General features: G+C 47.4%; 1 protein-coding gene across 2 annotated transcripts in view; it reads right to left on the reverse strand.

The window, feature by feature from the left end:
- Window positions 1–8,054: 8,054 nt before the first annotated feature.
- Window positions 8,055–12,471, reverse strand: part of LOC144094101 (uncharacterized) — a 72,018-nt gene continuing 67,601 nt past the window's right edge. For both annotated transcript variants that reach the window (XR_013306402.1, XM_077628012.1), the window contains exon 3: window positions 8,055–11,778. Coding sequence is in view for 1 of the 2 variants with exons in the window: in XM_077628012.1 (XP_077484138.1) it covers window positions 11,719–11,778 (60 nt within the window). In the remaining variant the exon portion in view is untranslated. The remainder of the gene's footprint in view (window positions 11,779–12,471) is intronic.

Below are 12,471 nucleotides of genomic sequence, written 5' to 3' on the forward strand. Positions count from 1 at the left end.
TAGTTTACCGAAGGCGGCTGCAGGCAAAGAAAGATGTGCGGGTCAAAAGCACCGGAAGTGTGAAAACTAATCAGCAGTGTAACCGCCCGACATCTTCGCCGCGGCACAGGAAATCAGAAAGGCGTCGCGTGCCATACCAACCAAGTAAGCGTGCAGGGCGAAAGCCACCTGTTCCATTATGGGACCATGACAGGAGTTGTCGCGAGACAGGTTACGCGTGCGGCGTGCTGCGCAGAAGGGCGCGCAGCTGCCACACAAAAGGGCGCCACAGAACGCGCTGGGGTCGGAGGGGGATACAACATGCAAGAAAGAGAGAGAGGAGGAAGCGGCCCTGTCCAACACCCTTGCACTGTAAAGTTCCCAGGAGCCACCCGAGATTTCGACGCATGTCTTTGCGAAAAAAGGAAAAACAAAAAGAGGAACTAGTTTTGGTTCAGCAGACTTCCTGGCATGAGCTGTTGGCGAGGGTTAATTCATCCAAAATTTGCAGCCATATTCCTCCGTATTAAAGACCTGGTAATGTTCTGAGGCTGGCCGCGTGCTGCCTAGCCGGAGGTAAGGGGGCTGAGCTCAGATCTGATCGCTAATGCTCCGTTGAGGACCCTTGCCAGCTGTGCAGGTCAAGTTGACTGACTACTACGAGGCCAACTGGGACTCTGACGCCCATTCGTGGTGCACCGACCAGCTGCAACCACTTCGTGGCGTTTTCTTGGCGGCGGACGGATTGTTGTGATCGGAGGCCCCGACAGCGGGAACAGACGAGCCCGGCAGGCGCCATCGAACTATGTTTGACCAAAGGTGCTGTCATCCAGAGAAGAGGATTAGGAACGGCTCCGGGCGACGGTGAGCTGTGACGAAAGGCCTCTCATCCCTTCGTCCGGAGTACGGAATGCGGCATTTCTCCCGAAAGGCGCCCTCACGTGGACCGGCAGAAAGACCCGAACAAAGGCGCCGGACCCGCCTCGCTCGCTTGCACCTGCGCGGCCAGACAAAGCGGGGGCGGACACGGCTGATTCATCTTACCCTCTGGAATCCCGGGGCCATCAGGACGCATCTTTCCCACGGAGGGGATCACCGCCTGCAAAGCCAACGACCTTATGCACCTGGTCAACCCGTCGGAAACAGCATTCCAGGACCTCAAGGCGCCAGGATTCCTTATCGCCTGTGCACGTGTTTGTGAGGGCGGAGCGGTCACGGGGTTAGGGAAGAGACTATGAAGAGTGTGTCTGCCCATTGGACGCTTGATCAGCCACCGGTTTCCCTAGCTAGGTGCCTAGGGAATATCCACTGTATTTAAGCCGCGATTTGGCTGGTTTCACGGCACTTCATCTCTGACTTTTAGTCTCCCTGCTTCTGTTGTAAATATGTAAATAAACCTTCAAGTTTACCAACCCTCCTGAAGGCTTCCCTCCGTCGTCTGCAGAGTTCATCGTCATGCGGTGAAGACCTCGGTCCCGATACCCAAGCATATCAGGACCCCCTCGGTGCATGCGCTGGAGGGAAGGCGGAGTTGTAACGCACGAAGACCTTGCGCACCAGCCCATGTGTTATGCAAAGCGCAACACCTTATATTTTGCTCAGAGGATACAAAGCTCAAGCTCATTGAACATGACATTTTGTTGCGTCCTTCAGAAGAAATGCGACCACCGGAACGCGGGGCTAGCCAAATGCAGGCAGCTCGAGCTTGCATATCTGGCCGTTCGAACTCTATCGCTAGCACTAGTGTTTGCTACCAGTTTAAGGTTCTCGAAGTTATATCGGTGATTACAACTTGTTTTAAGTGTAGAAATTAACTGATTGCCAGAAATCGGTTACTTAAGAAAATAACTGGATTGCCGAGAACTGTGCCGCCTGCAAAAATAATGAATGGATTAAAAAATTCGCAGAAAATATAATTTATAACAAGCAATCAATTACTTGCCACCTGTTACGTACAACTCCGCTTGACGCCACCCAGTACTATATCACAGTGCTGGGCAGAAAGACGGGACAATACACTAAAAAAGATACGAGCAGATGTTAACCGCTTGTTACACCAAGCGATAAGAGCGAAAGCTGTGTTAAGCATGGCTACATATGGTTTGGCGCTGGAGTCGGTCCGGCGCGCACCTCTATCATCATCATCGTCACCACCATCAGCCTGACTATGCCCACTGCAGGGCAAAGGTCTCTCCCATGTCTCTCCAATTAACCCGCTCCTTTGCCAGCTGCGAGCGCCCTAATCCTGCAAACTACCTAATCTCATCCGCCCACCTAACCTTCTGCCGGCCCTTGCAACGCTTGTCTTCTCTTGGAATCCACTCCGTTATCCTTAAGGACCAGAGGTTACCTTGCCTTCGCATTACATGCCCTACCCACGCCCATTTCTTCCTCTTGATTTCCACTAGGATGTCCATAACATGCGTTTTTCCCCCCATCCACTCTGCCCGCTTCTGGTCTCTTAACGTTACGCCTATCATTTTTCATTCCATGTCTCGCTGCGTTGTCTTTAAGTTAAGCTGAACCATTTCCGTTAGCCTCCACGTTTCTGCCCCGTAGGAGAGTAGCAATAAGATACAGCTGTTGTACACTTTTCTCTTGAGGGATATTGGTAAACTGCCATTCATGATCTGATAGAAGCAGCCAAATGCGCTCCAGCCCATTCTTATAATTCTAGTTATTTGCCACTTGTGACCCGGATAAGTTGTCACTACCTGCCCTAAGTATACGCATTCCTTTACCACTTGGAGCACCTCGCTGCCAATTGTGAACTTATGTTCCCTTGCTAGACCGTTGAACATTACCTTGGTCCTCTGCATGTTAATTATTAGACCCACCGTCCTGCTCTGCCTGTCTATTCATTCATGTCGAGACTAAGTGACCGAGCGCCAGCGAAGCAGCTGTTGTACCACCCGCTAGTCACGTGGTACAGCAGCGGAGAGGCTCCGATCGAGCGCAGCTGCAGCGCCTCTCCACAGCGAGTGACGTATTATGACGTCACTTGCCACACAACCGCTCCGCCGGCTCAAGGTCAAGCGCGCACCAAAGTTGACCTTGGGAGTTGTAGTACGAACAGTAGAGCGTTCGCTCTAAAAATCTGCACCCACAAGGACGTGTTTTTGCGTCCACAAACGCATCCTAGCACCCCATGGATGAACGCTTTTGCTGACTGCCGGCGCATTTGGTTTTACCGTTGCACAGGCACGGCTTTTGAAGAAGCTGGTCATTTTTGTGCAGTGTGCGCACATAGAAAGGGAGACTGAGCAGTCCCTACAAAATTTTGTCGACGGCCTGTCCAGTAAGCACTTCAACTATCCCCTACTGTAATCAAGATACCCAGATTTTTCTTTCACGTCGTCCCTAAGCCTGTTTGTGTCAGCCGCGGTGGCTCAGTGGCTATGGCGCTCGGCTGCTGACCCGAAAGACGCGGCTTCGATCCCGGCCGCGGCGGTCGCATTTCGATGGAGGCGAAATTCTAGAGGCCTGTGTACTGTGCGATGTCAGTGCAGGTCAAAGAACCCCTGGTGGTCGAAATTATCCGGAGCCCTTCACTACGGCGTCTCTCATAGACTGAGTCGCTTTGGGACGTTAAACCCCCATAAACCAAGCCAAACCTAAACCTGTTTGCAGTGGGATAACATTTCAGCTAGGTGCGCGGCTATTCTGGGGTGAAATGCTTGGGAAAAGGGCCCTCGAGCAAACTGTTGCTTCATGTCGGTGTTTCAGAGCCCCTTTAACGCTGTCGCGTAAAAAGGTAACTTAGTGACACTTGTGATAAGTTTCGATAACACGATTTGGGTGCACCATTGTTGCTGCACCGCGCAACATTGCATTCAACGCGTGGTGGCAGACTGCCGATTTGTACCAGGTCTGTACGCAGTCCAAGTGTGTGCTAGAAGTTTCGATGTGTCCGCAACACTCTTCCATAATATAAATGCACTGTTTCCAGTCTGGGTCGCGGCCATATTGAGTTTTCAAGGATATACTCGTCAAGGACAGTACACATCGAAGTCGCAACCATGTTCCGTTTCCTTCTGACGCCGCTAGTACGCATCCCTCGGGATCAGCAACTAAAATTCTTTTTATTTTTTCACGAGCGAGGCACGTGACCTACGCATGCAAAATCCTGTAGCTGCAAAGACCTGCGCTGGCATGTGTCACGTTCAGCTCCGCAGGTAATGAAGAAGAAAAAAACGACAAATCCAATCGACAAGTAATGCGAGCGTCATCGGCTGACGCGTAACTGGGCGGCACGTTGGGCCTGTTTCCAATTTATAATGTGCGCCGCCGTTATCTATGTATATGCGCTGCTCCAAGTCAGCGGGATCCCATAGTGAGGCTTTGAGCGACGCCTAGCGCAACCGTGGGATCGGTCGAGCGCAGCCTATCCACGCACGGCTAAGCATGCGTGTGCCCCAGACAAGAACGAACAAAAAAGGAGGGGTGATTTCTGAAGAAAATATAACTGGGCTAAAACAGTTGCGAGTTCTATATTTCAGGACCAGCAACGGTTTCTACAGACTTTTACTAAAGTGCACTAACGTTCTCGGCCTTGTCCCTACGCAGACAGCAGCCTGTTATTTGGAATGTGCATTCAGCCAGTTGTATTGTCACATATCTAGGACGGAAGTCAACCAAAAGACGCTAAGAAATATATTTTGCTTGCACAAACTTTTGTTTTCATTCTGAGCTCGGCGGTGCCTATAGCAGGAAGTGCACGCGGCGGTCGTCAAAGACAGGATACCTTGCTATTATACCCCGATAAATTTCATTTTCAAATTAGTTTTAGTCGCCTGCTATTAGTCACTCTACCGGTGACGCAGGCCTGTTGCATGGCGTGGCGTCACGCTGGCTTTGAGGGGAGCACGCCCACGATGCTGCTCAGTCGCGTAACGTTCCCTGTGCTCCTGCCACACTGGCGGATCGGCGCCGGCGCTGACCGACGATGGCGCACGACGAAGTGTCCGGCACCCTGACGAGGCTTATCGGCATTTCCGTCTGCAGTAGTTCTTAGTTAGCAAGTTTACTAGCAAGTTAGTTAGCAAGGTTACTAAAGTTATTAGCAAGTTAGCAAGCTTACTAAAGTTGCAGTGGGTCTCATGTAAGAAGTGCGAAACCATGCATTGAATCAACACGAAGCCGATGCTTCTGCTTTCGCGAGCTGTTCTTGCATCTGTCTACTGAAAGCTAAATTAGAACGAGAGCTGTTTATGGGACATCTTCCCTAGCCGAGCTGCGCCATGATCACATGACAATCCCCTGGACGCACACCGAGCCTTTGTCGTCATTCGGTGGGAGGCGCCATCGAAAGACGTGACTCCAGCAAACAGTTCGAAGTCTCTCGGATGTTGCCCCGCCGCGGTGGCTCAGTGGTTAGGGCGCTCGGCTACTGATTCGGAGTTCCCTGGTAGATAGATAGATAGATAGATAGATTAATAGATAGATAGATAGATAGATTAATAGATAGATAGATAGATAGATAGATAGATAGATAGATAGATAGATAGATAGATAGATAGATAGATAGATAGATAGATAGATAGATAGATAGATAGATAGATAGATAGATAGATAGATAGATAGATAGATAGATAGATAGATAGATAGATAGATAGATAGATAGATAGATAGATAGATAGATAGATAGATAGATAGATAGATAGATAGATAAATAGATAGATAGATAGATAGATAGATAGATAGATAGATAGATAGATAGATAGATAGATAGATAGATAGATAGATAGATAGATAGATAGATAGATAGATAGATAGATAGATATATATATAGATAGATAGATAGATAGATAGATAGATAGATAGATAGATAGATAGATAGATAGATAGATAGATAGATAGATAGATAGATAGATAGATAGATAGATAGATAGATAGATAGATAGATAGATAGATAGATGTTAACCAGAAAGGGGTTCCGGTTGGCTACCCTGCACTGGGGAAGAGGAATTAGGGGAATAAATGGATGAAGAGAGAAGGGGTAAAAGGCATATCATACACACACGCACAACGTTGTCACAATTTGTCACTCAATCCAGCCGCTCTCATGTAGGGAAAGAGTGCCTTGTATGCCTTGAGGGCAGTCGACTGCTGTGGCCACGGACCGAGGATCTTTTGCTCTGTTAATGGGCGAGGATCGAGGTGGTCCAGGGCAGAACACAGTGTATGTCTTGGACTTGCAAATGCAGGGCACTCACAGAGAAGATGAGCAATGGTCTCCTCACAACCACTGCTTTCACAGGCAGGACTCTCAGCCATCCCCATCCGGAAAGCAAAGTGATTGGTAAAAGCAACACCGATCCACAAACGGCATAACAATGTTGCTTCGCGACGTACTAACTTATGTGGAAGACGAAGGCGCAGTCCAGCGTACAGTGCCTTGAGGCGGAGGTTGCAAAACTCTCCCGTGCTCAACGCTGAAAGTGTGAGCTCCAGCGCCAAAGGGCGAAGCCCACACGCAGCGTCAGGTCTTGATATTGGGATGTTCACTGCAAGTCCGTCGTTGTGAGCAGAACGCGCAGCAACATCGGCCTGGTGATTACCGTTAATACCACAGTGTCCTGGCAGCCATTGAAAAATGATGTCGTGACCTTTGGATACGGTGCCGTGGTACAGTAGACGGATCTCAGCAACAAGTTGTTCCTGCGACACGCGGCGTAGCGAAGCTTGCAGGGCTTGAAGGGCTGCTTTAGAGTCGGTGAAAGCCGTCCAGTCATGTGGAGGTTCTTGACTGGTGAACTCTACCGTAGCCCGTAAGGCTGCGATTCCCGCACAAGTTGAAGATGTTGGATAGGTCGTCTTCACTTTCATGAAGATGGATCTGGCCGGTATCACCACCGACCCCGCAGAACTGGTCGAGTGAACTGATCCATCTGTGTAAACATGTATGAGGTGACTGTGGTAAGAATGCAGGTGATTCAATGTCAGTTGTTTGAGAGCGGGCAGTGATACACCAGCTTTCTTCGCAATGTCAGGAATGCAGAGGTGAACCCGAGGTTCATGAAGACTCCATAAGGGCGAGCACGGCCTTGACGCAGGGGTGAACTCCGATGGAAGATATGCACGATGGGCTTCAATGACTTTGGCGAATGCAGTACGTGGCCCAATTATTGGGAGTGTTGCGAGGTGATGACAGGGAACCCGTGTGAGGTGCCGAATATGTGTTCTCATGGTGTCAACAGCAATGTATGTAGTAACAGGATGTTCCCTGGCAACAAGAACAGTCGCTGCTGTTGATGCACATTTAGGCAGTCCAAGGCAGATACGGAGAGCTTGCGCTTGCACACTTTGAAGAGTCTTGATATTTGTCTTTCTAATGGAACTGAATATCCGAACACTGTACCGCATGTAGCCCAGAAATAGGGAACGGTACAGTTGTAGCATCGAGCGCACTGATGCGCCCCAGGACTTTCCGCCGAGGAAGGAGAGGACGTGGACAATCGCAATTAGTCTCTTTCTCATGTCGTAGATATGTGGACTCCATGAGAGGTTCCTGTCGATGACGACACAAAGGAATCTGTCGCTCCTCTCATAGGGAATGGCTTCGCCATTGATGCGAATGGTGTAACGTGACATTATTTTGCGTGTGAACACCACAAGTGAACACTTTTCGGTCGAAATGTTCAGGCCCTGCAAGCGAAGATAAGATGTCAATATCGATGCCACCTTTTGAAGTCTTGCACGAACTTGAGGACGGGTCACCCCTGATGCCCAAATACAGATATCATCTGCATATACAGAGAAAACGCTAAGGCGCCTGTGTGGTGTGCGATGGCAGTGCACGTTAAAGATCCCCAGGCGGTCGAAATTATTCCGGAACCCTCCACTACGGCACCTCTCTCTTCCTTTCTTCTTTCACTCCCTCCTTTATCCTTTCCCTTACGGCGCGGCTCAGGTGTCCAACGATATATGAGACAGGTACTGCGCCGTTTCCTTTCCCCAAGAACCAATTATTATAGGTTGGAGCCCGCAAAACGCGTAGGATGTAATGCATTAAGGAAAGGGGCTGAGAGTAAAGAAAAAAAGAAAATCTGCCGTTTCTTTTATTTCTTCTTTTATTTGCCTTTCACGTTGAATGCAAAAACATTTGAAAATCTGCTGGGCCAATTACTGAAGCTAGTACATGCCCATTGTACATATTCGTTATTTCGGGAGCAGAATGTTCATAAAGCTCGGTTATACAAGATCAGTCATCAAAGCAATCGCGGTGAACAAAGTGGAGCCGACTTATAAAAAATCAACAAACATTACCCTCAGTCTTTCAAAAGTAGAAACGCTTAATAGAGAACGGTAAGTTGTTAGCTATAGGCTGCGCTGACTCTCGCTGAACATCGCTATTGACGTAAAAATCATAAAAGTTGTAAATTTGTAATCACTGATTAAGTGAAGTTTTTTTTTCAGTTTGTTAAACATTCGGTTTTTTGGTACCCCGCGGTGGCTCAGTGGTTATGGCGCTCGGCTACCGACTCGAAAGACTCAGGTTCGATCTCGGCAACGGCGGTCGCATTTCGATGGAGGCGAAATGCATGAGGCCCGTGTGCTGTGCGATGTCAATGCACGTTAAATAAACGCACGTGGTCGGAGCCCTCTACTATGGCGTCCCTCATAGCCTAAGTCGCTTTGGGATTTTAAAACCCATAAACTCTGTTTTTTCTCTGTTTCTTTGTTTACTTAGACACAGTCTAAGAGGAGGCCGAGGCTAAAGGGAACAGAACACCATACAAGAGCCCTGGTCCCTTTGCTAATATACGCAAATAAGAATGGCATGACATAAAGTCCGGTCAAGCCTTCGTCCAAGGATCACTCAATGAGAAATAATAACAGACTATGCTCACTGTAAGAGTAGCGTGTTGTTAGAAAAATGTTCGATTTGCTATACAATAGGATGATACGTAGCAAATGCAACTGTAATTCAATGATACATCGGGAGTGTGACGTGTACCACTATAGGCCGATGCACAACACACCAGTTTCGAATGAGCTGTGTCTGCACCATCAGGCGTAACCATAATATCCATCGCGTACCAAGACACAGCACGATTTCACAACCGTAGACCGCAATTTGTAGGAGATAACAGGGGCATATGGCTAGAGAGAATGTAGACAGCACTTTCTGGAATAACTATAGTAACGACGGATAAGTATCGATCGCCGAACAATCTTATAAAATAAAAGACGTTTTGGCCCCTCTAGGGAGGGGGGGGGGGGGGCTGTAGAGGGTCTGGAACGTCGTTTAGATTAACAAGATTGGTAGACGCTCGATACTTTACGGCCATGAATATCCCCGACCAGACAGGTTTCCGTCACACCCTGGATTTCAACCATAATAATGGAAATTTAATACTCCTGTTCATAAGAAACTTCCTTCAGTATTTCTTAAAAGCTTGTATACCTTTATTAAAGTAGACCTTCATATTTTTTTCTGTTCAAAACATTAGTTATTTGAAAATGTAATGGTGAATGTAATGTAAATGTAATGTAAAAAAAGGTAATGTAATGTAAAAGATAATTAAGTCTTATCTTGCGTCATTTTTCGTTTCGGGTTCCGAGTAAATTCAGATGCAATTCATCTTTTCCGTTCGTCGCCCAGAGAGCTAAATTTGGACAAGAAGACAATTTTCTAGACCGTGATGTTCCATGATTTTATCCAAAATTTACTCAACAAAACTGAAAAATCCTTACTTCTCGTCCGTTTTTCTTGTAGCAGCGTCAAAGATGCACAATTTGTAAAAATGGAGCAAAAATCGACTCCTAAAGTGCCCTGAAACTGCGTAAAGAATCCCTTTTCATCAAATTTCACTTGCCAAGTTCCCCGAAAAGACGAAAATTTCGCGAATGAAGCACACTACTTTGCTAGACTTTTAGGTACAGCTACTTTTCAATTTGTCTTAGAATTTTCTCCTATATTTAATATATAATAGAGACAACCACGCTCCTTGTTGCTTGTTGCAACTTTTGCACACTTGTTGCCCTGCGAGATTAATTACGTTTAATAGCTCGGAGTTGTGTAAAATTCTAGCAGCAAAGTCATTTATAGACTTGTAATCGACAATGCTGTGGGGCTCTTGAGGCTTTCGCCTTTATTCCCTGTCCCTGCCTCTCATAGCACACGTGAACGAGAACCAGTTAGATATGCAATGCACCTACCTTCGTTCAAAAACCGCAATAAGCTATACATATTACCATGCCGTATTACCGTAGGGCAGGGCAGTGATAGGAGAGAAGCCTTTATCCGGCAGTGGGCGTAGTCAGACTGATGATGATGTTGATGATGGCCGTTCTCACCGAAGTATATTCAGAAGCTGGATGCGTGGGCCTGGGAGAACGTCGAGAGCTGATTGGTCCGACCAGGTGCTTGAGAAACGTGGTTGGAGATTATGAAAAAATTATTATTATTGGTGTTTGTGTCGAAGGGACATGCTATATTTATTTTATAAAAGACGTGTTAACGGAACTTTTTAAATTACTCGAAGTACGTGTGTCGACTTTTCAGAAAAAAAAGGCTTGGCTCTATTTTATTCGCCGTGCAAGAAGATGGTACGAGCTATTCTGCTGGCCGTATTCGGTGTGTTGCTCATTAGTCAGCAAGCTTCGCGCGCCTGCGAGTACATATAGAAGGGTGTCACAAACTGTACTGGTGGCGCGGTTGAACTAACCGAACAGTTTTCTTTGTCAGATGTGCCGCCTATTACTCTACACTTGGCTACGCATAACCCAGAGACGATAGTTCCTTATATATAGATGGGGCTAAAGCTTATTTCGGAAAATAAGTGCGAAAGCATTTCCGGATCTCATACTGGATTGAAATCGGGCCTTTGGTTTACGGGGACGTTGACTCTGTATGCAGGGCATATGTGGGACTGTTGCCTCCGCATTGGCCGTCCGTGGAAGTTACGCCACTAGCAGAACTAGAGCAAAACTGCTTTATTCTTGGTGTCGCGAAAATCCGCGAAGCATCTTACACAGGTCATCTCAATACAATGATTCTCCAACAACGGCATCCCTTGTCAGCCACCACGTTTTGTCTTACATGTTTCCAGATGTGATTAAAGTAAGAGTAGAGTAGAAACCGAAATGCGAATGTGCGCCAAAGGATCGCCACTTAAATTTTCTTCTTTTAACGGCCGCCGCGGTGGCTCAGTGGCGATGGAGCTCGGCTGCTGACCCGAAAGAGGCGGGTTCGATACCGGCCGCGGTGATCGAATTTCGATGCAGGTGAAATTCTAGCCGTGTACTGTGCGATATCGGCGCACGTTAAAGAACTCCATGTTGTCGAGATTTCCGGAGCCCTCCACTACGGCGTTCCTCATAGCCTCCTGAGTCGCTTTGGAACGTTAAACGCCCATAAACGGAGCCACCTTCTGTGTACGGCTATCACAATGCCTGAATTACAAGTAAAAAAAAACGCCATTGACGAGAGACATCATTTTAAGCCAATAGCGAAGCTTTAAATTATTGTTGTGAAGCAAGGAATTACTGGAACGTCCATAGTGGTCTTTCTGAAACACTTCTGTTTGTTCGACTACAATGAAAGGTCATTTGTTGAATGCAACAATTTGCCAGGTGTCTCCCGAAAGCTGCTCTAATAAAGTAATTCTGTTAGTGCCAGCCGGAGCTGTTTCGAAACGTTCACTCTAACCGGTCACGTTGTCAGGTCACCGATGACGACGCGTAGAGTGCTAGAACATGGTTTCTACATTCATTCCATGACTGTGTAGCCGGTCACATTCGGGCCTGTTCAGGATTCGTCGCAGGGTTTTCACCCCACTTCCTGGCACGCACCTAGAAAGAGTGCAAAGAAAAAAAAACAATGGTGATGCTTAAGTCATCGTAAGGGAGGATCGCGATAGCGTTTACTTTTCTGCGTTTGTTTGCGTCAGTTTGTTTACAATTTTTTAACCATCAAGCGCCATATTCAGCTGGTAGCTGCAGTAGCAGGTATCCGACATGCTGTGACGGTGCCAAAATTTGGTATATCACCCTTTTCCTGATTTTTGGTTTCGATTTTGTATCTGGGTTGCTGACTAGAAGCTATGTTGCTCGTAATGCGATGGCTATATTGCCACCTGCCGCGGTGGGCAGGCTGTGAGGACGTCACAAGGTCACGTGACCTCTCTACAAAGGAGAGCGGCCAATCAGGGCAGGTTGTGATGACGTCACAAGGTCACGTGGTCTCTCTCGACCAATCAGCGAATTTCGTGACACCGAACATCGGCGTGGTGTTAGTTTTTATATTTATTTATTAGTTACCTGCATCGCCCCGCAGGGCATTACAGCAGGGGGGTACAGACTTCATTTATAGGTATAAAGCAATTATTGCAGTGCATGGAAAAATGCTTCGTTAGATGTAATACATACAATGCTCGATGGCAAACTGCTCCAGTCCCGAACAGTTCTAACAAAAAAAGAATAACGCAAGACGTCACCCTTGCAAGAAAATTCTCTGACCTTCAAGCAGTGGTCCAGTCGCTTTGA

This window comes from Amblyomma americanum, chromosome 6 (genome assembly GCF_052857255.1).
Source record: "Amblyomma americanum isolate KBUSLIRL-KWMA chromosome 6, ASM5285725v1, whole genome shotgun sequence".
NCBI lineage: Eukaryota > Metazoa > Arthropoda > Arachnida > Ixodida > Ixodidae > Amblyomma > Amblyomma americanum.